This window comes from Oncorhynchus masou, chromosome 8 (genome assembly GCF_036934945.1).
Source record: "Oncorhynchus masou masou isolate Uvic2021 chromosome 8, UVic_Omas_1.1, whole genome shotgun sequence".
Taxonomy (NCBI): Eukaryota; Metazoa; Chordata; class Actinopteri; order Salmoniformes; family Salmonidae; genus Oncorhynchus; species Oncorhynchus masou.
The window spans coordinates 12958298-12985231 of record NC_088219.1 but is presented as its reverse complement, the minus strand read 5'-3'; the positions used below and the strand labels follow the sequence as shown (position 1 = coordinate 12985231).

The 26934-nt window shown below is 43.0% G+C and overlaps 1 protein-coding gene across 2 annotated transcripts; it reads right to left on the bottom strand.

Moving 5' to 3' along the window:
* Positions 1-992: 992 nt before the first annotated feature.
* Positions 993-26803, bottom strand: LOC135544118 (serine/threonine-protein kinase 26-like). Of its 2 annotated transcripts, none has more exons than XM_064971509.1 (11): positions 26333-26803; positions 23760-23990; positions 7167-7223; positions 6976-7084; positions 4828-4985; positions 4301-4486; positions 4041-4189; positions 3795-3891; positions 3651-3713; positions 3425-3558; positions 993-2501 (listed from the first exon to the last, which is right to left on the bottom strand). In XM_064971509.1, exons 1-11 carry the CDS (start codon positions 26381-26383, stop codon positions 2441-2443), a joined length of 1296 nt encoding a protein of 431 aa, XP_064827581.1. In that variant the 5' UTR covers positions 26384-26803; the 3' UTR covers positions 993-2440. The 2 variants fall into 2 exon arrangements, with proteins under 2 accessions (XP_064827581.1, XP_064827580.1); XM_064971508.1 differs by having other exon boundaries at positions 993-2647; positions 26333-26802.
* Between the last annotated feature and the right edge of the window lie 131 nt (positions 26804-26934).

Below are 26934 nucleotides of genomic sequence, written 5' to 3'. Positions count from 1 at the left end.
CTGGAGCCAGTGGGTTTGGCAATGGACATGAAGCGAGGGCCAGCCAACAAGAGCATAGAGGTCGCAGTGGTGGGTAGTATATAGGGCTTTGGTGACAAAACGGATGGCACTGAGACTGCATCCAATTTATTAAGTCGAGTATTAGAGACTATTTTGTAAATGACATCGCCGAAGTCGAGGATTGGTAGGATAGTCAGTTTTCCAAGGGTGTTTGGCAGTATGAATGAAGGATGCTTTGTTGCGAAATAGGAAGCCAATTCCAGATTTAACTTTGGATTGGAGATGTGGGTCTGGAAGGAGAGTTTACAGTCTAACCAGACACCTAGGTATTTGTAGTTGTCCACATATTCTAAGTCAGAACCGTCCAGAGTAGTGATGCTGGACGGGCGGCAGGTGCAGGCAGTGATCGGTTGAAGAGCATGCATTTGGTTTTACTTGTATTTAAGAACAGTTGGAGGCCACGGAAGGAGAGTTGTATGGCATTGAAGCTCGTCTGGAGGGTTGTTAACAGTGTCCAAAGAAGGGCCAGAAGTATACAGAATGGTGTCGTCTGCATAGAGGTGGATCAGAGAATCACCAGCAGCAAGAGCGACATCATTGATGTATACAGAAGAATCGGGGAAGTCTTTAACAAAATAATACTCTACTATACAATAAAATCAGTATTTCCCTTCGAAACTCAGTAGATATGGGTTTTGTTCTATTTTCATAGTTTTTCACCAACATTGATCTCTCCATCTTTCTTCAAATTCTCTTTCCCAGGCCTCCTGTTATGCTGGGGCCAATGGGAGAGTTGACCTGGTTAACAAACTACCTTATTGGTCAAAACTTAAACCAACCTATTCACATGTACATTAAAGAAATATTTATTCAAAAGAAATGCATTACAGTTCAGAAGCAATTCAATCACCTTTTAAAATCTAAAACCAATTATAACAAATAAAATTAATACTTGGTTTTAACAAGGGTATTACATCAATAAAACACAGGAATTCATAATTTAAATATTTATTTTTCAAGACCAAACCAAAATGAATAACGATTGAAGCAAAGACTATCCAATATGTACATTTGCCAGCTTCCTGTAAAGCTAAGTCAACACGGTTTCCATTATAAAGTTCAGATACAGAAATATAAACAAAACAAACTAAAAAAATCGTAGTTTTGCCATCTGAATGTCATTTGAGGAAATATAAAAATATGCAATGATCAAATACCTTATTGCTTTTAAAAACTTGAAACACTCTGGCAAAATGTATTACCACCATTTAATGCATTTGATGATACATGACCACAATTAAATAGAGAATATCACTGCAATTCTTAAGTTTAAATAGAGAATATCACTGCAAGTCTTCAGTTTTAGGCACTGTTGGATGTTAAGTTGGCATACTTCCTCCAAAAGGGGCAGTGTCATCACCACACCAAAGATGGCACCCTTTTGTATGCATTTGAGCTTGGCTGATAAAATTCCCAATAAAGTCTTTATTTGGGATTTGTTCAAAGATACACGACTCCCCAGTAGAGAGAGTACTCAAGGACTCATACCAATGTTTCAAACATTACACGTCCACAATACCGACATTGTCATTTCACTTGAGCACTCAAGTATTTTTTTGGTAGAGGGAGAGTATATTGTCTTTAAGACAGAAAAGTACCCCGTCTCCCTTGAGATCTAGTCTGAAACAGGGAAATAACTAGCAAGTATATTTAGAAAAAGCTCCACCCCCTTCAAAGTGTGTGCAGTGCATATTTCCTTCAGAAGCAGATCTCTGAAGGTTCCAATAGGATTGCCCCTTACAGAGCTAAGATCCCATAAGATAGATATGATTTGTATCTTTTGGAATGAGAGGGTGTGATACATTTTTGCGCAGCAAAGTCCTCCACCCATTTCCTATACAATCTTTCCCCAATGCCCAAACAAGTGACCCGTTTCCAAATGGTCACAAACAGAAGTTTTGTTTCTATGGACATTCACTGGTATGAGTCTTTCCTCAACCATGGCTTGCTCTCAGCAGAGAGGTACTGAATTCCTGTGGTTTGACTAGATATGCAGTTCTCCAAACAGCAGGTTTCTAAATGCTACAAGTGACATGAAGATGGTAAGCTAGACATCAGAAACAAGTGCAGTACACTGAACATCTAAAATATAGCTACTTAAACATTTTTAGTAGCAGTAAAAAATTAATCCAAAATTGAAATATCTTTAAGTAGCTATGTCTTATACTCAGCAGAAGATTGATGTTTCAACCTTAGAGTTTTTTGTTGTGGTCTCAGACTGAAAATATTACAAAACTAAAATACTATTGACTACCATAACAGTAACAGGCTCTGCTTTGGGCACTAGCTTGAGCCTACCTTTAAAGGGATTAAATAAAATAGAATAACAAAACATATTTCAACAAATATACATTTAAAAAATATCCTTTTGGTTATAAGATCAGTGAGTGTGCACAGCAGGAGTCCTCCCTCTTTCCCTGCATCCATTGGTCCTGGGGGAGCTGATCAGAGGAGAGGCATGGGGGATGATGGGAAAAGGAATGGGGGATGATGGGAAAAGGCATAGAGGCTGATGATGCACTCTGGAGGCGTGGTCCTCATCAAGCGTCTAAACCTGCCCTCCACATGCCACTAACTGACAGACAATCTGATGGGAAAGTCCACAGGAAGAACACAGTTGAAGGCCAACTGCTCCAAGTTCTAACATGTCATCTCCACAGCTTCCAACCACTCCTAGTCTATGGCACTATTCTACAATGGCCTCCCGTCCCCTAAACAGCCTCCCGTCCCCTAAACAGCCTCCCGTCCCCTAAACAGCCTCCCGTCCCCTAAACAGCCTCCCGTCCCCTAAACAGCCTCCCGTCCCCTAAACAGCCTCCCGTCCCCTAAACAGCCTCCCGTCCCCTAAACAGCCTCCCGTCCCCTAAACAGCCTCCCGTCCCCTAAACAGCCTCCCGTCCCCTAAACAGCCTCCCGTCCCCTAAACAGCCTCCCGTCCCCTAAACAGCCTCCCGTCCCCTAAACAGCCTCCCGTCCCTAAACAGCCTCCCGTCCCCTAAACAGCCTCCCGTCCCCTAAACAGCCTCCCGTCCCCTAAACAGCCTCCCGTCCCCTAAACAGCCTCCCGTCCCCTAAACAGCCTCACGTCCCCTAAACAGCCTCACGTCCCCTAAACAGCCTCCCGTCCCCTAAACAGCCTCCCGTCCCTAAACAGCCTCACGTCCCCTAAACAGCCTCACGTCCCCTAAACAGCCTCACGTCCCCTAAACAGCCTCCCGTCCCCTAAACAGCCTCCCGTCCCCTAAACAGCCTCCCGTCCCCTAAACAGCCTCCCGTCCCCTAAACAGCCTCCCGTCCCCTAAACAGCCTCCCGTCCCCTAAACAGCCTCCCGTCCCCTAAACAGCCTCCCGTCCCCTAACTCACCTCTGGAACTTGTCGACGATGCGGTTGACCATCTTGTCTGTGACTCCGGGGCAGATGTCCTCAGCCAGGTGGATGCTTTTCTCCAAGTCCTCCATCACTCCCTTCATCTCTCCATCCCTGCGCTGCAGCTTCAGCTAGGAGGGGTGGAAACAGACAACAATACAGGATTTACTCATCGTTACAACTTGTAAAAAAGAGTGTCGATGTCGAGTTCACACTTCCCTACCTCAGTGAATACTGGGGCAATCAGCGTGGTCAAGCTGGTAGATTTCTTCAGGAGGTCTTGGTCCTGTCATCAAATGGTGAGCAGAGGTAAACATTATAGACACACAACATTCTCCTCATACTCCTCCCACAGAGGCAAACTCACCGTTCCATTGGAAACCTTCTTAGGGTCTTTCTTCTTGCGAACTGTAGTAAAGGACCAGCCTGGCTGGGAGGAGTTATTCTCCTTGTTGCTGGACTCCCTGAAAACATACAGACAGAGACACACACAGACAGACAGCAGAAAGGATCATCTACAGGTTGAATTTTACTCTAGTTCAGACAGGGTCTTCGATCACATTTCTACCAACTGTCAGTCAGTGATGCATTGTTTAGAGCCTTCTCTACTCACGAGTCAGAGTCATCAGAGCTGGAGTCTCCATCACTGTGTCCCTCGGCCTTCCAGCGTTTCAACCGGTCTATCAGCTCAGTGAGGTAGGACGTCCTCTTGGCATTCTTCACTATGAACTTGTGCTTCAGAAGCTCCTTAGCTGTTGGCCTCTATACAGAGGGACAATCAGCCCACAATTAAAGGCAAGCTTACCAAGAACAACCAAATGGACTACCACTCAATAACGCAAAATGGGGTGGGAGCTGGGGCATTTTACTTACAAATGAAGGGTCTTTGTTGAGGCAGGAGTCTATAAAGTCTTTGAAGGTCTTGGAGAAATCTCCGCTGAGTGTGGGTGGGGTGTTCTTTGGTATGAGGAAGAGGACACGCATAGGGTGCATGTCTGAGTTGGGAGGCTCACCCTTGGCCAGCTCAATGGCAGTGATGCCCAGAGACCAGATATCAGCCTGGAGGAGGGAGTGTGTGTTAGGTAGTCATTATGTGGGAGTAAGATTGCAGTATTTGGGCAACATCATTATGTTGTAGAAAAGTAAAGAGTTCAACTTAAGTGTCTTCCACTAAACACAAGCCCATTCTTCTCTCTTCCCCTGGATAAGCAGTTTGAGCCCCTCACGATGACCCCAATCTATTTCCCCTAATAGTATAACCAATAGTTAGCTTAGTGCATTATCAGTCCTTTATAAGCTTACAGCTGCGTTATGTCTCCAAGTCGATGTCTGTATGAATCCCTTATATCTGTAGGATACTATTTAGGAAGAAACTAAAGAGAGAACAGAAAGCTGGTAACCTTGTGGTCGTAGGCAGACTGTTGGATGACCTCGGGGGCCATCCAGAAGGGCGTTCCCACAAATGTCTCCCGCTTGATCTGGGTGTCTGTCAGCTGGCCCGCCACGCCAAAGTCTGCCAGTTTCACCTCGCCACACTCTGACAGAAGAACGTTGGCCGCTAACAAAGCACACAGTCATGATGTCAACAGCCATTAATACACAACACACTACTGGCACAAAAGGTGGGAGAACCTGATATATTAAATCTGAGATCCAGGATTAGGTGAAACTGCACCACTGGTCGCCACAGGTGCATCTTATGGGTTTTTAAACTGGGCAGTTTGATTCTGAATCGTGGTAAAAAAAACAATTTGGACATTCTGCTGTTGTATTGTGCAATGATGTCTGATGGAAAGGGGGGGGGGGGGAACATGTTCATTGTTTTAACCATTTTGGGATAGGGGGCAGTATTTTCACTTTTGGATGAATAGCGTGCACAGAGTGAACTGCCTCCTATTCTGTCCCAGATGCTAATATATGCATATTATTATTAGTATTAAATAGAAAACACTGAAGTTTCTAAAACGGTTTGAATGATGTCAGAGTATAACAGATCACATATGGCAGGCGAAAACCTGAGAAAAAAATCCAACCAGGAAGTGGGAAATCTGAGGTTTGTAGTTTTTCAACTCAGCCCCCATTGAAGATACAGGGTGATATTAGTTGTGTTTCACTTCAAGGCTTCCACTGGTTTTCAACAGTATTTAGAACCTTTGAGGATTCTACTCTAAAGGAGGGGTTCATAAGGGCTCTTAGAGTGAGTGGTCTGGCAGAGTGCCACAGCCTCGGTCTGGCAGAGTGCCACAGCCTCGGTCTGGCAGAGTGCCACAGCCTCGGTCTGGCAGAGTGCCACAGCCTCGGTCTGGCAGAGTGCCACAGCCTCGGTCTGGCAGAGTGCCACAGCCTCGGTCTGGCAGAGTGCCACAGCCTCGGTCTGGCAGAGTGCCACAGCCTCGGTCTGGCAGAGTGCCACAGCCTCGGTCTGGCAGAGTGCCACAGCCTCGGTCTGGCACGCTCACGTGAAAGGTAGCAACGTTCCACTTCATTTGTACAGACAAAGGAATTGTCCGGTTGGAACATTAATGAAGTTATGTTAAAAACATCCTAAAGATTTATTCCATACTTAGTTCGGCATGTTTCTACAGGCTGTAAAGGAACTTTGTTCGGCGCGACCTGAACGTGCTTTTGGATTTGTATACCAAACGCCCTAACAAAAGAAGATATTTGGACATAACTGATGGACATTATCGAACAAATCAAACATTTATGGTGGAACTGGGATTCCTGAGAGTGCATTCTGATGAAGATCAAAGGTACGTGAATATTTAAAATGCTATTTGAGTAATGTTGACTACCCAATACGGTGAGGCAGGTATCTCTTTGGCTGCTTTGTTGTTTAAAGGCTGCACTCAGATTATTGCATGGTTTGCATTCTCCGCAAATTTAAAAAAAAAATCTGACACAGCGGTTGCATTAGGAAGTTTATCTAAAGTTCCATGTATAATAGTCGTGTCTTTATCAATGTTTATTATGAGTATTTCTGTAAATTGATGTGGCTCTCTGCAAAATCACCGCCAATTTAAACTCAGATTTTTTAAAATATAAATATGAACTTTATCAACAAAACATACATGTATTGTGTAACATGAAGTCCTATGAGTGTCATCTGATGAAGATCAAAGGTTAGTGATGAATTCTCTATTTCTGCTTTTTGTGACTCCTATCTTTGGCTGGAAAAAATGGCTGTGTTTTTCTGTGACTTGGTGGTGACCTAACAATCGTTTGTGGTGGTTTCGCTGTAAATCCTTTTTGAAATTAGACACTTTGGCTGGATTAACGAGAATTTTATCTTTAAAATGGTGTAAAATGCTTGTATGTTTGAGGAATTTTAATTATGAGATTTTTGTTTTGAATTTGGCGCCCTGCACTTCCACTGGCTGTTGCGGGGGGGGGGTTCCACAAGCAACAGTCCTAGACAGGTTAAGTAATGTCTGATGTTTCTATATGGAGAATGGACATGGCAGCTTTAACCCTGTACTACTGCAGCTCGCCTCTGTCCGAGATATCCTCCATGCTGGAGGATCCTCCATCCTCCATCCTCCACGCACCTTTGATATCTCTGTGGATCTTCCTCTCGGAGTGGAGGTAGTCCAGGCCCTTCAAGATCTCCTTCAGCATGGTGGCAATCTGGAACTCATCAAAGGGCCCTGCTCGCAGCTACACACAAAACACAGTGAACACACCCAGTAGACAAATCCACCAACAGACATTGTTCATGTTGACATATTGTCTCTCTTACCAGGTCCAGAGCTGAGCCACCACCAAGGTACTCCATTATGATCCATAGTTTACTGCCCTGTACACAGAGAGAGAGAGAGAGAGAGACTCATTAGACATTCTAATATCAACCTCTTCTAGGGGATACACAAGGCTGTAAACATGTAAGACATTCTGCATGGAACAACGTGGCTTAGGATGGTGTAGAGGTCTAGGCAAGTAGCCTCTGGTACACAATGTACCGCTGCAGCGTGGGTTTGAATCCAGCCCACGCCATCTCTACCTCCATCTCTACCTCTCTATTCAATAAACATAAAATGACTTAAAGGGACAAACCACCCACAGAAATAAAAATCATGAAACGTATGTCAATTTGGTGAAATAAAAATGACCATGATATTTTTTTTATTTAACTAGGCATTAAGAAAACAAATTCTTATTTTCAATTGACGGCCTAGGAACAGTGGGTTAAGTGCCGACAGATTTTTACCGTGTCAGCTCGGGGTATCAATCTTGCAACCTTTCGGTTACTAGTCCAACGCTCTAACCACTAGGCTACCTGCCACTAAGTGATCAGTCTGAAAATCAGGAAATTGTATAGGAACGTGTCATAGCCATATGATTCTCATCACTGGGCATAGGTTTGTATCCAATATCACATTTCATAACGTTTAAAACAATTACCTTCACTCCAGATCGCCATATTAGCCAATAACTTAGATGGTACGGGCACTGTCGAGAACACATCCACCCGTTTAGGACCTGACAAAATATATTTTGTTCGGATGTGCTCATTCTAAACATTGTACCCAATTATTCAACTCAGTTTCTCCTTCCATGTCTCAATGAGCCCTGTGTGTCTATGGGAAACGTGGGAAAAGGGATGTAGTTACCATAGCAACATACACTGCACTGGCTCTGGGCCAATGACTGTATATACACATGAAGCTCTGGGCAGACAAACTGAAAGTTGAACTCTGAGATGACTCCTAAATTACTAGTGCAGTTTGTCTAGCGAGCTACTTCACATGCTGATGTTAACCATGGTATTGTGTGTAGCTACGTTACCTAGCCAGTCAGCCCAGAGAAAGAATTGCGGGTTTCGTAGTCGACTTGAGCTGCAACAGATTTTCATGTTGCTACCAACTTTGCTATAACAAAATATTTCACCAAACTAGAAGTCTTCCGATAAGCTTGGAATGACAATGCACGGTACTATCGAAGAGCCCTCACTGCTGCTCGATCATCCTATTTTTCCAACTTAATTGAGGAAAATAAGAACAATCCAAAATATATTTTTGATACTGTCACAAAGCTAACTAAAAAGCAGCATTCCCCAAGAGAGGATGGCTTTCACTTCAGCAGTGATAAATTAATGTACTACTTTGACAAAAAGATCATCAGAAAGCAAATTACGGACTCTTTAAAATCTGCGTATTCCTCCAAAGCTCAGTTGTCCTGAGTCTGCACAACTCTGCCAGGACCTAGGATCAAGAAAGACACTCAAGTGTTTCAGTACTATATCACTTGACACAATGATGAAAATAATCATGGCCTCTTAACCTTCAAGCTACATACTGGACACTATTCAGACTAAACTACTGAAAGAGCTGCTTCCTGTGCTTGGCCCTCCTATGTTGAACACAAAACGGCTCCCTATACACTAAAAGTGGCAGTAATAAAGCCTCTCTTGAAAAAGCCAAACCTTGACCCAGAAAATATAAAAACTATTGGCCTACATCGAATCCCCCATTACTGTCAGAAATGTTAGAAAAGGCTGTTGCGCAGCAACTCACTGCCTTTCTGAAGACAATGTATACGAAACGCTTCAGTCTGGTTTTAGACCCATCATAGCACTGAGACTGCACTTGTGAAGGTGGTAAATGACCTTTTAATGACGTCAGACCGAGGCTCTGCATCTGTCCTCGTGCTCCTAGACCTTAGTGTTGCTTTTGATACCATCGATCACAACATTCTTTTGGAGAGATTGGAAACCCAAATTGGTCTACAAAGATAAGATATGGCCTGGTTTAGATCTTATCTGTCAGAAAGATAGTTTGTCTCTGAATGGTTTGTCCTCTGACAAATCAACTGTACATTTCAGTGTTCCTCAAGGTTCCCGTTTTAGGACCACTATTGTTTTCATTATATATTTTACCTCGTGGGGATGTCATTCGAAAACATAATGTTAACTTTCACTGCTATGCGGATGGCACACAGCTGTATATTTCGATGAAACAAAATGGTGAAGCTCCAAAATTTCCCTCCCTGGAAGCCTGTGTTTCAGACATAAGGAAGAAGGCGGCAAATGTTCTACTTTTAAACTACGACAAAACAGAGATGCTTGTTTTCAGCATATCTGCTGAATCTGACAATGAATCTTGATGGTTGTACAGTCGTCTCAAATAAAACTGAAGGACCTCTGCGTTAAGCTGGACCCTGATCGCTCTTTTGAGGACCACTTTTTTTCATCTACCAAACATAGCAAAAATCAGAAATGTCAAAATGCTGCAGAAAAATGCACACATGCTTTCTTTTGTAACTTCTAGGTCAGACTACTGCGATGCTCTACTTTCCGGCTACCAGGATAAAGCACTAAATAATCTTCAGTTAGTACTAAACACAGCTGCTAGAATCTTGACTAGAACCCCAAAATTGGATCATATTACTCCAGTGCTAGCCTCTACACTGGCTTCCTGTTAAGGCTAGGGCTGATCAAGGTTTTACTGCTAACCTACAAAGCATTACATGGGCTTGCTCCTACCCATCTTCCCGATTTCGTCCTGCGGTACATACCTACACCTACGCTACGGTCACAAGACGCAGGCCTCCTTACTGTCCCTAGAAATTGTAAGCAAACAGCTGGAGGCAGGGCTTTCTCCTATGGAGCTCAATTTTTATGGAATGGTCTGCCTACCCATGTGAGAGACGCAGACTCGGTCTCAACCTTTAACTTTTTATGGCGGCAGCATAGCCTAGTGGTTAGAGCGTTGGACTAGCAATCGGAAGGTTGCAAGTTCAAACCCCCCAAGCTGACAAGGTACAAATCTGTCGTTCTGCCCCTGAACAGGCAGTTAACCCACTGTTCCCAGGCCGTCATTGAAAATAAGAATGTGTTCTTAACTGACTTGCCTGGTTAAATAAAAGGTAAAAAATAAAACAAAAATAAAAATACAAAAAATACAAAAAATGGCTGCAGGGGCAGTATTGAGTAGCTTGGATGAAAAGGTGCCCATTGTAAACGGCCAGCTCCTCAGTCTCAGTTGCTAATATATGCATATTATTATTAGTATTGGATAGAAAACACAAGTTTCCAAAACTGTCAAAATATTGTCTGTGAGTATAACAGAACTGATATTGCAGGCGAAACCCTGAGGAAAATCAAAACAGGAAGTGGCTTCTATTTTGAAAACTCCATGTTCCATAGCCTCCCTTTGCTGGATTTAAAGGGATATGAACCAGATTCCTTTTCCTATCGCTTCCTCAAGGTGTCAGTCTTCAGACAGTTTCAGGCTTTTATTTTGAAAAAATTAGCCAGAAAGAACATCACGTCAAGTGGTCACGAGTTTTGCTCACGCAACAGAGTTTGGATAGGTATGGCTTTTCCCTCTCCTACTGTGAAAGACATTGGCGGTTGATATATTATCAATTATATATTTTAAAAACAACCTGAGGATTGACAAAAAAAAAGTTGGACATGTTTCTGTGGACATTATGGAAACTATTTGGAATTTGTCTGAGTTGTCATGACCGCTCTTTCATGTGGATTTCTGAACATAACGTGCCAAACAAACTGAGGTATTTTTGATATAAAAATAATCTTTATGGAACAAAAGGAACATTTGTTGTGTAACTGGGAGTCACGTGAGTGAAATCATCCGAAGATCAAAAGGTAAACGATTAATTTGATTGCTTTTCTGATTTGTGACCAAGCTACTTGATGCTAAGTGTACTTAATGTTTTGTCGAGCGATCGATAAACCTACACAAACGCTTGGATTGCTTTCGCTGTAAAGTATCATTTCAAAATCTGAAAACAGGTTGATTAAGAAAAGGCTAAACTGTGTTCTCCTATATTGCACTTGTGATTTTAGTAATATTTATCGAATGTAGCGCTATGCTATTCAGCGGTTGTTGATGACACTTATCCCGTTAGTGGGATAGCAGCCATAACAATTTTGTCTTTATTGAAGACTCATCTCTTCAGTAGGTCCTATGATTGAGTGTAGTCTGGCCCAGGGGTGTGAAGGTGAATGGAAAGAAACTGGAGCAACGAACCATGCTTGCTGTCTCTGCCTGGCTGGTTCCCCTCTCTCCACTGAGATTCTCTGCCTCTAACCCTATTCCAAGGGCTGAGTCACTGGCTTATTGGTGCTCTTCCATGCCATCCCTAGGAGGGGTGCGTCACTTGTGGGTTGAGTCACTGACGTGATCTTCCTGTCCGGTTGGCGCCCCCCCTTGGGTTGTGCTGCGGGGGAGGAGATCTTCGTGAGCTATACTCAGCCATGTCTCAGGATAGTAAGTTGGTGGTTGAAGATATCCCTCAAGGGGCTGTACTTTGGCAAAGTGGGTGGAGTTATATACTGCCCGTTTGGCCCTGTCCGCGGGTACCGTCGGACAGGGCCACAGTGTCTCCCGACCCCTCTGGTCTCAGCCTCCAGTATTTATGCTGTAGTAGTGTGTCGAGGGGCTAGGGTCAGTCGGTTATATCTGGAGTATTTCTCCTGTCTTATCCGGTGTCCTGTGTGAATTTAAGTATGCTCTCTCTAATTCTCTCTTTCTTTCTCTCTCTCTCTCTCGGAGGACATAAACCATAAGACCACACTTCAGGACTACCTGGCCTGATGACTAATTGCTGTCCCCAGTCCACCTGGTCTTGCTGCTGCTCCAGTTTCAAACTGTTCTGCCTGCGGCTATGGAACCCTGACCTGTTCACCACACCTGCTGTTTTCAACTCTCTAGAGACAGCAGGAGCGGTAGAGTGTCTCTGAATGATCGGCTATGAAAAGCCAACGGACATTTACTCTTGGCCATGTTCTGTTATAATCTCCACCCAGCACAGCCAGAAGAGGACTGGCCACCCCTCATAGCCTGGTTCCTCTAGGTTTTGGCCTTTCTCTGGAGTTTTTCCTAGCCACCGTGCTTCTACACCTGTATTGCTTGCTGTTTGGGGTTTTAGGCTGGGTTTCTTTACAGCACTTTTATATCAGCTGACGTAAGAAGGGCTTCATAAATAAATTGGATTGATTCAGTGTTATTTAACGCCATTAATCGTAGGAATAAGTTGTTTGGGGATGTTATTATTTATTCAGATTAGTTTACGTGCAAATAGAAAAAACCTGTGGCAACCACACCAATGCCCTCTACAGAAGCTCAGATCCATGGCAGGGACTCTGTAAATGATAAACCACCCCCAAAAAATATTAAAAAAGGAAGTTTTTTTCTGAAGTGTCTGTCCTAAATCTGAAAGATCGGGAAACATTTGTTTATTTTTCAACATACATTTATTCCCATATGTTTTGGACCAGTCTCCGTATAAACAGTACCAATCAAGTTTGGACTTTTATTTTATTACTATTTTCTACATTGTAGAATAATAGTGAAGACATCAAAACTATGAAATAACATTTGGAATCATGTAACCAAAAAAAGTGTTAAATCAAAAAATATTTTCTTAGAGATTCCACCCTTTGCACACTCTGCATTCTCTCAACCAGCTTCACCTGGAATGCTTTTCCAACAGTCTTGAAGGAGTTCACACATATGCCAAGCACTTGTTGGCTGCTTCTCCTTCACTTTGCTTTTCCTTCACTCATCCCAAACCATCTCAATAAGGTTGAGGTCGGGTGATTGTGGAGGCCAAGTCATCTGATGCAGCACACAATCACTCTCTTTGGTCAAATAGCCCTTCCACAGCCTGAAAGTGTGTTTTGGATCATTGTCCTGTTGGAAAAAAAATGATAGCCCTGCTAAGCGCAAACCAGATGGGATGGCGTATCGCTGCAGAATTCTGTGGTACCCATGCTGGTTAAGTGTGCCTTCTAAATAAAATCACTGACAGGGTCACCAACAAAGAACCCCCACACCACCTCCATGCTGCAGTAGGAACCACACATACAGAGATCATCCGTTCACCTACTCCGCGTCTCACAAAGACAGCGGTTGGAACCAAAAATGTCACATTTGGACTCAGGCCAAAAGGACAGATTTCCACCAGTCCATTGCTCATGTTTCTTGGCCCAAACAAGTCTTATTGGTGTCCTGTAGTAGTGGTTTCTTTGCAGAAATTCAACCATGAATGCCTGATTCACGCAGTCTCCTCTGAACATTTGATGTTTTGATGTTGAGATGTGTCGGTTACTTGAACTCAAGCATTTATTTGGGCAGCAATTTCTGAGTCTGGTAACTGAATGAACATATCCTCTGCAGCAGAGGTAACTCTGGGTCTGGTGGTCTTCATGAGAGCCAGTTTCATCATAAAACTTGGTTTTTGCGACTGCACCTGAAGAAATGTTAAAAGTTCTTGAAATTTTCCAGGTTGACTGACCATGTCTTAAAGTACTGATGTACTTTGATTTCTCTTTGCTTATTTGAGCTGTTCTTGCCATAATATGGACTTGGTCTTTTACCAAATACGGCTATATTATGTATACCACCACTACCTTGTGACAACAACTGATTGGCTCAAACGCATTAAGGAAAGAAATTCCACAAATTAAACTTTTAAGTCACACCTGTTAATTAAAATGCATTCCAGGTGACTACCTCCTGAAGCTGGTTGAGAGAATGCCAAGAGTGCGCAAAGCTGTCAAGGCAAAGGGTGGCTACTTTGAAGAATTGCAAATATATTTTGATTTGTTTAACACTTTTGTGGTTACTACATGATTCCATGCGATATTTCATAGAATAATAGTGAAGATATCAAAACTACAATTTAGAAAATAGTAAAAAATATATAAAAAAACCTGGAATGAGTAAGTGTTCATACTTTTGACTGGTACTGTACATTCTAAGTGATTTCAATTCTGATTGTTTTATACTGTTCAATTCAAACCCCCCCAAAAAATTATTTTCCGCATTTCCTGCACTAATTTGGGAATTTCCACACAGGGTTGCATGATATGGGTAAGACCTAAGCCTTATTTTTAACCAAACACTGCAATCACGATTTGACTAGCGATTTAGAGCAACACACTTTGGTGAACTGTTGGAATCATGGAAATAGAATGATAAGTCAAATTCTATAGTTAGAGAATATAATAATGGGCACTTTGAATACATTGTTTGACATGACAATGAATGAAAATGCCAAGGAAGAGTGTTGACAAGTGTTTTCTAGTGGACCCTATAATCTTTGGCTACATTGAATGTTCTCTTAGCTACTTCATGTAGCTAAGATATTAATTCTTTGCGTATTCTTCAGATTTAGAAGATTGTGCAACACTAACTGATTTGCTGATTTAAGTCTACACCATCACTGGCATTATAGGCTGTATAGCTAATTACTTTTGCTCTGACTCAGTACCTTTATTAGGTAGATAGCTTCTAATGCTAATCGCTAGTTAGCTGGCTAACAAGATTCAGGCCCAACTTGCTAAGAAAATAAAAAAAATAGCTGTTTGCAGATGTAAAAAACAGAAAGTGTAATTAGTGGATTTATATTAAGCAAAAACAGGATAGTTTTCACCAACATTGTTGCATGTGCAGCATTGAGCATGCAGACTGAACGCAAGCATTTCATGGCAGAGGAACAAGAGCAGGTCTGTCTTGCCGAGATTAAGCTTGTGGTTGGCCAACATCCAAGCGGAGATATGCCAGGCAAGCAGCAATGCATGTCAGTTAGGGGGGTGGGGTGGGAGTGGTTGACTGTCATCGGCACAACAATGATAGGAGAGACCATGTGAGGATATGGTGGAACCGAGTAACTTGGTGTATAGAGAGAAGATGGCCAAGAACTGAGCCCTGGGGGAACATCAGTAGTGAGAGTACATGGTGCAGACACAGATCCTCTCCACATGGAAGGAGCCTGCCAGGTAAGATGCAATCAAAGAGTGTGTAGTGCCTGAGACAACCAGCCCTGAGAGGGTGGAGCTGAGGATCTGATGGTTCACGGTGTCAAAGGAAGCGACTCCATCTAGGAGGATGAGAACAGAGGAGAGAGAGTCAGCTTTGGTGCGGAGAGCCTCTGTGACACAGAGAAGAGCCGTCTGTGTTGAATGACCCGTCTTGAAGCCTGACTGGTTAGGGTCAAGAAAACGAGAGAGTTAAATCAGGAAAGAAAATGAGATACAGGTCTATAGTTTTTGACGTCAGATGAGTCCAGTTGGTTTCCGGAAGGGAGCGAGGGGATGCAGCCAGTGGTCAGGGATGAGTTAAAGGAATGGGAAAAGGTCTCCTGAGATGGTCTGGAGAAGGCAGGAGGGGATGAGGTCGAGCGGGCAGGTTGTCGGGCTGCAGACCTCACTCGACGCAATAATTAATCTGGAGAGCGAGGGGAGAAAGAGGTCAAGGTGTAGAGTAGTTCTGTGTGAGAGTGGGACCAGTGCAGAACTTGGTGGTAATAGAAAATATTCAAACTGGGTGAATGAGGAGCGGATGTCATCAACTTTTTAAAAGTGGTTGACAAAGTCGCCCGCAGAGGGAGGGAGAAGGTGGAACAGAATTTCCTAGGGTTAGATGCAGAAGCTTGAAATTTAGATTGATAGAAAGTAGTTTCAGAAGCTGCTACAGAGGAAGAAAAGGTAGAAAGGTCTGAAAGGATGATAGGCTTACAAAAAGTTGTGTTTCCCTCCGTTTTCACTCAGCTGCCTGTAGTCCTGTTCTTTAAGCTTGCAATGAGTCATTCTGCCACAGTCCCGAGCTGGCTGGGAGGAAAGGGGACAGTGCGAGTGATAACATAACATGTGGAAAAGGAGGAGAGTAGGGTCGAAGGGGTAGGGTCGAAGAGGCAGAATGAGGAGACAGGAAGGAAATTAGGATTTAGCAGAAGGGAGAGATGATAGGACATAAGAGGAGAAAGTAGATTGCGACGGCGGATGACCATCTGGGTAGGGTTGAGTGGTTAGAGTTGGAGCAAAGGATACAAAGTAGGAATCAAATATCTGGAGGGGGGGGGGTTTCAGTGAGATTAGTAGGCGAACAACCTCTAGCGTATGGCCTGCCTTGTGATTTGGAGGGGTTTAGTAAAGGGTGAGGTCAAAAATAAATTAGTCGAAGGCAGACGTCGGGAGGTTGAAGTCGCTAAGTACAAAGAGCGGTGAACCGCTGTCAAGAAATTAGCTCATCAAGGTGTCAAGCTTACCTGGTGGGTGAGACAACAATGTTAAGCTTGAGTGGACAAGTTACAGTGGCAGTATGTAATTCAAATGAGGAGATGGACAAGTGAGAGTAAGAAATGAGTAGCCATGTACTACCACCGCAACAACCAGATGCTCTCGGACTGTGAGATAAAACATAGTCAGATGAAGAGAGAGCAGCAGTGTTCTCTGGGGTGATCCATGTCTCCATCAGGGCCAAAAAAGTCAATGGCCTGAATGGCAGCATAGGCCGAGATGAACTCTGCGTTCTTTACCGCAGATTGGCAGCTCCAAACGCTGCCAGAGACCCTTTATTCCACATGGGTTGTGTGCGGAGTACACTAAATTAGAAGGTTTACAGGGGTGGGGAGCGTCTGTAATGCCTACAGGGAGAGGAGTGAACTGGTATAGAAAACACAGGTGTCAAAGCTGCAAAAGAGCAAAATGAGATCAGAAAATAACTAGCTAAGATAGTCAAGTGAGAGAGTGGTGTAGCGCCTTTCTCAAACTACTCGGCAGAACCATCTTAGCTTTGCAGATGAGACCACCACTGACACGACTGGCGCTTACAGCTGCCGCTGAGAAACCAGGGTAGACTGAAGTAGAGGAGAAGAAATCACTCCCCCTCCAATACAGCCACTGATTACCAAAGTAAGTCACAAATTGCCCTGCCCCTTCATCTTGATTCATTTGTCAACAATCTGCAATTCATGAGCAGTCAACAGTTCACACACACAGAGTAGGCTACTGGGAAGACAGGCAGCACTTAAAGCAAATGGCCCTAGCTAGAAAAAAAAAATCAGTACTGAACAACAGATACATATCACTCCTGGAGGTATCAGGAGTCCTCTAGCTATAGAATGAAACACACAGGGGTGAGTCACTTCTCTCTCTCCTAGAAATACAGGTATTGTAACATTTCAAGGCCCTGGTGTATTTAACCAGGGGTGAGTCACATTTCCCTCTTCTAGAAATACAGGTGTGGCGGTCGGTGTTGTTTAAGATAAGGGAGGACGATTTACTTTTTGATGAGCATGGCCTTCTACTACAGTATGTTGGATGACTGTCATTCATTTTCCATACACCCAGCTCAATATAACATTGATAAGTTTAGGGTACTACATGAGTATCGAATTTCCCAACATCACCGCAACGCCCTCAAAAAAAATATTAAAAAGTGCCCGTTATGCCCTGGGGCTGAATATAATAATTATAATTCTCTTCTCCCCGCTGCCAATCGCTGTGCTCCGAAGCACTACTCACATGGCTCTCAGATATCTCACATCTTATTAGCCAATGCCAGTCACGTGATTGAGTTCTTCTCACAGGCATTGCAACGCCGAAGCAGGTCGGCCAGTGCCGCCGAAGCAGGTCGGCCAGTGCCGCCAAAGCAGGTCGGCCAGTGCCGCCAAAGCAGGTCGGCCAGTGCCGCCAAAGCAGGTCGGCCAGTGCCGCCAAAGCAGGTCGGCCAGTGACGCCAAAGCAGGTCGGCCAGTGACGCCAAAGCAGGCGGCCAGTGACGCCAAAGCAGGCAACCAGTGACGCCAAAGCAGGCGACAAGTGGAGCCAGACAATAGGGATGCAAAGGCACGTGTCCTTCTAGATTTCCGATACGCATATTGAAGATGTTAGAAAAACTGTCCCATGACTCAACTAACAAGATGAGTAAAGAACAGCAAAAAGCACTAGCCTGTGTCAATCTACTATCCCGCATAGTACAAAAAAACAACAGGTTCTACTGATCAGCTTGGGACAGTTGTGGGATGTGATAGATCCCTAATTAATACAACCACTGTACATTAAAAAAATATAAAATAAAAAAAGGCTGATGTAGTTCAATCTTGGATTCATCAGATCAGAGACTCTTGTTTCTCTGGGTCTGAGAGTCTTTAGGTGCCTTTTGACAAACTCCAAGCAGGCTGTCATGTGCCTTTTACTGAGGAGTGGCTTCCACCTGGCCACTACCATAAAGGCCTAATTGGTGGAGTGCTGCAGAGATGGTTGACCTTCTGGAAGGCTCTCCCATCTCCACAGAGGACTCTGGAGATCTGTCAGAGTGACCATTGAGTTCTTGGGCCTTGGTCAGGGAGGTGACCTTCTCCCCAGATTGCTCAGTTTGGCCGGGCAGCCAGCTCTAGAAAGAGCCTTAGTGGTTTCAAACTTCTTCCTTTTAAGAATGATGGAGGCCACTGTGTTCTTGGGGACCTTCAATGCTGCAGACATTTTTTGCTACCCTTCCTCAGATCTGTGCCTTGACACAATCCTGTCTCTGAGCTCTACGGACAATTCCTTCAACCTCATGGCTTGGTTATTCCTCTGACATGCACGGTCAACGTTGGGACTTTATATAAACAGGCGTGTGCCTGTCCAATCAATTGAATTTACCACAGGCGTACTCCAATCAAGCTGTAGAAACATCTCAAGGATGATCAATGGAAAAAGGATGGACCGGAGCTCAATTTCAAGTCAAGTTTTATTATTTGCTTCTACACCTGCATTGCTTGCTGTTTGGGGTTTTAGGCTGGGTTTCTGTACAGCACTGAGCTTTCAGCTGATGTACAAAGGGCTATATAAATACATTTGATTAGATTCATACATTTGCAAAAATTTCTAAAAACTTGTTTTCGCTTTGTCATTATGGGGAAGTGTGTGTAGATAGATAAAGGGAAATATTATTTCATCCATTTTAGAATAAGATTATTGTAACAAATGTGGAAAAAGTGAAGGAATCTGAATACTTTCGGAATGCACTGTATGTAATTAAAAGTCTCCTTAAAGTCTGGCTCCATTTTCTGGTGCCTCCCTCACGGAAGCATCGGTCTGGACATGACAGGCTGTAGCCAACACAGGCTATCACCTACACTTCAACATGCAGGCTAATTATTTATTTATGTACATATGCTTTTCTCAACAGAATAACTACTGTTTTTCAAATCAAATTTATTGGCTATTTTATTGGCTATATTATTTTGTTAACTTCACTAGGGTAGGGGGCAGCATTCGAAGTTTTGGATGAAAAGCATGCCCAAATTAAACTGCCTGCTACTCAGGCCCAGAAGATTGGATATGTATATAATTAGTAGATTTGGATAGAAAACACGAAAGTTTCCAAAACTGTTAAAATAATGTCTGTGAGTATAACAGAACTGATATGGCAGGCGAAAACCTGAGGAAAATCCAACTAGAAAGTACTATTATTTTGAAAGGCTGTTTTTCCATTGAAAGCCTGTCCACCATACGAAGACTTAGGACCCAGTTCACGAGCTCTATGGCTTCTTCTCCATGTGGCCAGTCTTTTGGCATCATTTCAGGCTTTTACTCTGAAAATGAGGGAGATACAGCACTTGCAATCAGGGGCCAGTGGAAATTTCCAGACATCAGCCATGCGCCTGATCGGGAACGTGCCTTTCTTTTTTCTATTGACGAAGCTTTTGTCCGGTTGAAATATTGATTATTTATGACAAAAACAACCAGAGAATTGATTTTAAACATCGTTTGGCATGTTTCTCCTACCTTTTATTGTACTTAAAAAACTTTGGACTTAGTGCACGCGCCTTGAGCATTCAGATTACTGGACAAAACCTGAAAACAAAAGGGAGGTTTTTGGTCATAAAGAGGGACATTATCGTGGAGACCTGGGAGTGCCATCAGATGGAGAGCAAAACTAAGTGATTAATTTGAATGCTATTTCTGACTTGTGAGCCCTCTCCTTGGCTGGAAAATGACTATGGGTTTCTGTGGCTAGGTGCTGACCTAACATTCACAAAGTGTGCCTTTTTGAAATCTGAGCGGTTGCATTAACCTGTTAAATCTATTGGGGCGCTATTTCATTTTTGGATAAAAAGACGTGCCCGTTTTAAGCGCAATATTTTGTCACAAAAAGATGCTCGACTATGCATATAATTGGTAGCTTTGGAAATAAAACACTGACGTTTCCAGAACTGCAAAGATATTGTCTGTGAGTGCCCCAGAACAGAAGCTACAGGCAAAACCAAAATGAAACTGCAACCAGGAAATGAGCAGGATTTGTGAGGCTCTGTTTTTCATTGTCTCCTTATATGGCTGTGAATGCGACAGGAATGAGCCTGCACCATCTATCGTTTCCCCAAGGTGTCTGCAGCATTGTGACGTATTTGTAGGCATATCATTGGAAGATTGACTATAAGAGACTACATTTGCCAGGTGTCCGCCCGGTGTCCTCCGTCGAAATTGGTGCGTCATCTTCAACTGCAAGTCTTTTTCCAAGCGATTCACCGGAGAAAGAGACTACCACAAACGATATATCAATGAAGAGATATGTGAAAAACACATTGAGGATTGATTCTAAACAGCGTTTGCCGTGTTTCAGTCGATATTATGGAGTTAATTTGGAAAACAGTTTGCCGTTTTGATGACTGAATTTTCGTTTTTTTTTGGTACCGAAACGTGAGGTACAAAACGGAGAGATTTCTCCTACACAAAGAATCTTTCAGGAAAAACTGAACATTTGCTATGTAACTGAGTCTCCTCATTGAAAACATCCGAAGTTCTTCAAAGGTAAATGATTTTATTTGAATCCTTTTCTGGTTTTTGTGCAAATGTTGCCCACTAAAATGCTACGCTAAATGCTATGCTAGCTATCACAAATGCTTGTTTTGCTATGGTTCAAAAGCATATTTTGAAAATCTGAGATGACAGTGTTGTTAAGAAAAAGCTAAGCTTGAGAGCTAGCACATTAATTTCATTTCATTTGCGATTTTCATAAATAGTTAACGTTACGTTATGCTAATGAGCTTGAGGCTATAACTGGATACAGGTTTTTTTCATAGCCAAACGTGAACAAAACGGAGCGATTTGTCCTACACAAATAATATTTTTTTGAAAAACTGAACATTTGCTATCTAACAGAGTCTCCTCATTGAAAACATCTCAAGTTCTTCAAAGGTAAATGATTTTATTTGAATGATTCTTGTTTTTGTGAAAATGTTGCTGGCTGAATTCTAGGCTTATAGCTATGCTAGCTATCAACACTCTTACACAAATGCTTGTTTAGCTATGGTTGAAAAGCATATTTTGAAAATCTGAGATGACAGTGTTGTTAACAAAAGTCTAAGCTTGAGAGCAAATATATTTATTTCATTTCATTTGCGATTTTCATGAATAGTTAACGTTGCGTTATGCTAATGAGCTTGAGGCTATAAATAGAATCCCGGATCCGGGATTGCTCGATGCAAGAAGTTAAGGAGAAGTTTATTTATTCGTATGTTTAACACTTGTATCGTTTATCAATGTTTACAATGAGTATTTCTGAAATTTGATGTGGCTCTCTGCACTTTCACCGGATGTTTGTTTGACAATGCATTCCTGAACATAACGTGCCAATGTAAACAGATTTTTGGATATAAATATGAACTTTATCGAACAAAACATACATGTATTGTGTAACATGAGTGCCACCTGATGAAGATCAAAGGTTAGTGATTAATTTCATCGCTATTTCTGACTTGTGAGCCCTCTCCTTGGCTGGAAAATGGCTGTGATTAGGTGCTGACCTAACATAATCGCATGGTGTGCTTTCGCAGAAAAGCCTTTTTGAAATCGGACACTGTGGTTGGATTTACAAGAAGTTTATCTTTAAAATGGTATACAGTACTTGTATGTTTGAGGAATTTTAATTATGGGATCTGTTGTTTTGAATTTGGCGCCCTGCAATTTCACTGGCTGTTGTCGAGGTGGGACGCTAGCATCCCACTTGTACCAGAGAGATTAATGGCCTTGGTGCCCTAGCAGATGGGGATTTGGCCTTCTGGAGGTGCCCTTGTCCCTAATAAATAAATAAATAAAAAATAAGAAATAAAAATAAAATCACAAAATGCCAGGCCTGCCTATACACACACACACACACACACGAGGGTGCTACAACCTAGCCTACAAATTAATGTTTATAAAAATAGGCCCTAGACACAAATTGGAGTAATCAAGGTGATGTAGTCATTAGTCCGAACAAGTTTATTTTGGACAAATTCAGGTAAATCCATTCCAATTTCATTCCATTCAAGAAATGTTTTGCAACAGAATTGGTGGAATACACCCAAAGTTCACTTTCATAGCAGTTATACAAATAGCATTGTCACATCTACCTGCTCTCCTCTCACATTTTTCCTTTGCACAACAGCTGTCTGTGACCAGGCGAACAAGCATCTATAAACCAAACCTTCATACCATAACCGCTACACAGCCTACATCGTCACCGTCATAGTCAAAATAGCTACTAGAACTAACAAGTTAGTAAGCCCACAATACAATCCATGTGTACAATCACGCCGTAGTGTACAACAACCAGTTACATAGGCGGGCCCTGGTGGCAATACATTTATAAATCCGAAAGCTTACATGGACTTAAGGATTTGGAAAGGTTGGTGTTGGATAGAATCAGCCAGCTAGCTAACAAATATTATTCCTCTGAGGCAGGTTGTTGTGTAGGCTAAATTAGCTGCATTAGCTAGCACAGTGTGAAAACTAAACTCCTGCTGCTCCTCAATTTAAGTAATTTGTTAACTGTTCAACTATTGTCCCGCTCTCTCCGAGTCTACTACTCACCACATGTTATGCACTGCAGTGCTACAGTAGCTAGGTGGAGCTTATGCTTTCAGTACTAGATTCATTCTCTGATCCTTTGATTGGATGGACACCATGTCAGTTCATGCTGCAAGAGCTCTGATAGGTTGGAGGACGTCCTCCGGAAGTTGTCATAATTACTGTGTAAGTCTATGGAAGGGGATGAGAACCATGAGCCTCCTAGGTTTTATATTGAAGTCTATGTACCCAGAGGAGGATGTAAAATAGCTGTCGTCCAGATACACCATTGCGCTACCCTACAGAGTGCTGTTGAGGATACTGTAGACCATTGCACAACAGTGTTTTAAAACAGTTATTTGGTGACAATATATTTAGAATATTTTTATGAAAGCCTCCACTGAGTAATTGTAACATTTCAAGGCCCTGGTGTATTTAACCAGGGGTAAGTCACATCTGCCTCTACTAGAAATACAGCTATTGTAAAATAGTAAAAGAGGGTTCTTCTGATAATTAACACTGTATTTCTATGGTACAGACTGATCCATTATCATTTTGAAGGAACAGACATTAACATCTCCTGTTGAATTGTAGCTGACTTACACTCCCAGCTGTGAGTGTAATATTGCCCGAGGTCTCCAAGTATGAGGTAACATTCCACCAAGCAACAGCAAGCTGTATGCTAGAGTCTGTGGGGCCTATGCTTTGTTAAATGCTTGTGTTCAGGCATTTGTCAATCAATTCCTAGTAAGCAGTGTGTGTTACCTTGAGGTAGGAGCCATAGTACTTGGTGACGTAGGGGCTGTCACACTGGCTGAGCACGGTGATCTCCTGCTGGATGTCCTCCATCTCATCCTCAGCTTCCTCCAGGTCTATGGTCTTGATGGCCACCACTTTCTGGGTGCGGTTGTCGATGCCCTTGAACACCTCACCAAAGGAGCCCTTCCCAATACGCTCCAGCTTGGTGAACAGCTCCTCAGGGTCCGTCCGGCTGTTCTGAAGGTCGAGAGACGAAGACATACAAGTTATGTAGCTAGTTTATACTGTTGGATAAGGTAAAAAAAATAATAAAAATAAATAAGACATTTTATTGATAGGCCATTGCATAAAACTGATGATCAACTATTTGATAAAAAAACACCCAATTTGGAAAATCCATATAAATCTGCACTGTTGCTGCAATGTAGCCCATCCCTAAATATCCACAAGCATGTTTGCAAAAGGAAGCTGGAGGATCCAATTAAATGACACACTTTCTTCTCTGTTAAGCTTGTTATAAAAACTTTCCTTGTTCAAAATGTGGGACATTTCAAATTCAGCAAAGTTGAGAGAGTGCTGCCTTGAGAACATTGGGAAGCAGACGTGTTTTGATATCATCATGACCCCTCTGCCTCACCTGACACAGGAAGAATGAGGTTCCAGTTCCAGAAGGCACAGAGAGTGGTGTATAGAGAGTGGAAGAAATCAGAGGCATCAGCCCTGATCTCGCCCTGCCCTGACTATTAATAGCACTGCATGGCACAGAGGCAGGGCTAGAGGACTTCCTTGTCTTTCAACACCTTTCGACGTGTGGTGCTCCAGCACTACCTAGAATGGCACCAGTGTCCGTGTCTGGGTGAGCAGAGCCCGGCTCATGGCGTCACAGAGGGCCAGAGCAGCGATAGGAAGCTGTATCCTGCCTGCCCCCTTGTCTCACGCATGAAACTTTTTTATATTCAAAACTAAAAGCTGAAGAGAATAGGCCCCTATGCACATTGTGGAGAGAATATGCAGCATACTAAACATTTAGCCTAACATACACACGTGCACAAACAGTCCTAACGGGCCGTTTCAATATTCCTGCACTGTTGACAACTAGCCTAGCTCCACCTCAGGAGTTACCCACAGGAAGCCAGGGTGATGACAAGAGGGTAAGGAATACTTCATCTCAAGCCACACCCTCTACAAGCTTACAGAACAACACTTCAACATGACCAACGCTACTGGTCATAGTTGGCAGTATCATACCAGTTTCACAAGACATTAAGGCTTGCGGCCTGATTTAGCGTCAGACTTTGGACTCCAGGTAGGCCTAATGACCAGGCTACATAAGAAAACAACAGGCAATCATAAGGGAGAGGGAAGCTGCTGATCTCCCTAGAGACAGACAGTTGGATAGGAATGAATTTGCCGGTGTGGGGGCTAAGTTGGCAGGGTTATATCCTAACTGGTTGGCCCTGTCCGGGGGTATCGTCACAGGGCCACAGTGTGCCCTGACCCCTGTCTCAGCCTCCAGTATCTATGCCGCAATAGTCTATGTGCAGGGGGTTTAGGGTCAGTCTGTCCTATCTGGTGAATTTCTCCTGTCTTATCTGGGCCCCTGTGTGAATTTTAATATGCTCCCTCTAATTCTCCCATCTCTCTCCCCTCCCAGAGAACCTGAGCCCTAGGGCCATGCCTCAGGACTACCTGGCCTTCCCTGTCCCACCTGGTCGTGTTGCTGCTCCAGTTTCAACTGTTTAGCCATTGGCTATGGAACCCTGACATGCTGCTGCTCCAGTTTTAACTGTAGTCGTATAGCTCCACACACACACACGTTCTCATGGAGCAATCTTCCCTCTGATGTTCACATCAATGACAGACGGGCCCCAATAATATCGTTAACGTTATTGCACTGAAAGGTTCTCGCCCATGTCAGATTACAGGCTGTAAATGGAAAGCAGCAGTTGTAGCTAGTGGCTTAGGCCTATTTCAAGTCACAAATCTAGGGAACGGTGACCTTATGGCCGCCTAAACAATGACATGTCTAGCTAAATATGCCAAGGCAAGGAATACACAAAATATAATTTCAGGCGACCAGATGTGAACACCTGTGCCTTTATGAAAACCAATTAGCCAACTAACCTTTCCTTGATTGCTAAGATGCCACCCTCAAAATATATAGCTAAAGACCTCTGGTGCTTCTTCTCCAGACAACTAACGTTAGCTAGATAGTAAACAAGGCAAGCAGATAGTCCACGCGAGCTAAGCTAACGTTGGGTCATTTAGTTCACCTGTTACACAATGTCAGACATTTGTCATTCCTTCCACTGAACTGTCGTTGAATACCTGCGGTCATGAGTGCTAATTAAAAAGGTAGCAAGCAGACTTTGATTTGTTAGTATCATAATGCCCCTCAAAAACCATCTAGCAATCCAACCACTGAGACAGCTAGTTACAAAATGTAACGTTAGTTCTAAAGTTACACACCATCTAACTAGCAACGCCTTGAAAGTTAGCTAACGTTTGCTAACTAGCTTCACAGCTAGCAAGCTAGCTAAATGGTTTCGTTGTAGAAAAAGTTGGAGGCCTCCACTTACCTGCATCCCAGGCACTTGCACCGCACCCGGTGACTGGGCCATCTTCCGCATCCAAAGGAACAGAAAGCCAACCAATTAAAGAATATTTTTAGCTAGCTAGACTAGCTAGTTAACGTAGTTTGCTTTTTGTTATTCGCTAGTGAGACGTAGCAACCGTTTTTCCTTTGGAAAAACAACGTAACCTCAGATAGGAGCGAGTTACCAGTATCTTGACTTAGCTAGCGAGCTAGCTGCTATTAAGTCGTCGTAGCTAGCTACTTCAAAACAACAGGCGACTATTTCGTTCCATGATAACAATCGATCTAGATGTTAAAAATATACAATTAATAGTTGTAAAGCAATGTCTTAGATGTTACGACAGGCTATTCATCTGTGGATTTAGCGTGTACAAACGCACTCCCAAAGGCAGAGCAGTCGACGACTTGTTAGAGTCAGACCTGCGTTGATGTGGCTGGCTGAAGTTATCAGCAGTTGGGTGGAGCCGAATACTGAATGTACAGAGACACATGCGTCACTGTTTCTGTCACCTTTTTTGGGGTTGTCAAAATAACTCTCTCTACAACTTCTCTTTCTACTGGACAAAACAATTGACTATATTTAAA

Coding starts and splice junctions, on each gene's coding strand:
- LOC135544118 (XM_064971509.1), bottom strand. CDS start 26,383: ATGCGGAAGATGGCCCAGTCACCGGGTGCGGTGCAAGTGCCTGGGATG. Junction 7,224..23,759: donor ACTATGGCTCCTACCTCAAG/GTAACACACACT, acceptor CTCTGTGTACAG/GGCAGTAAACTATGGATCAT. Junction 4,986..6,975: donor GATCCACAGAGATATCAAAG/GTGCGTGGAGGA, acceptor GTGCTTTGTTAG/CGGCCAACGTTCTTCTGTCA.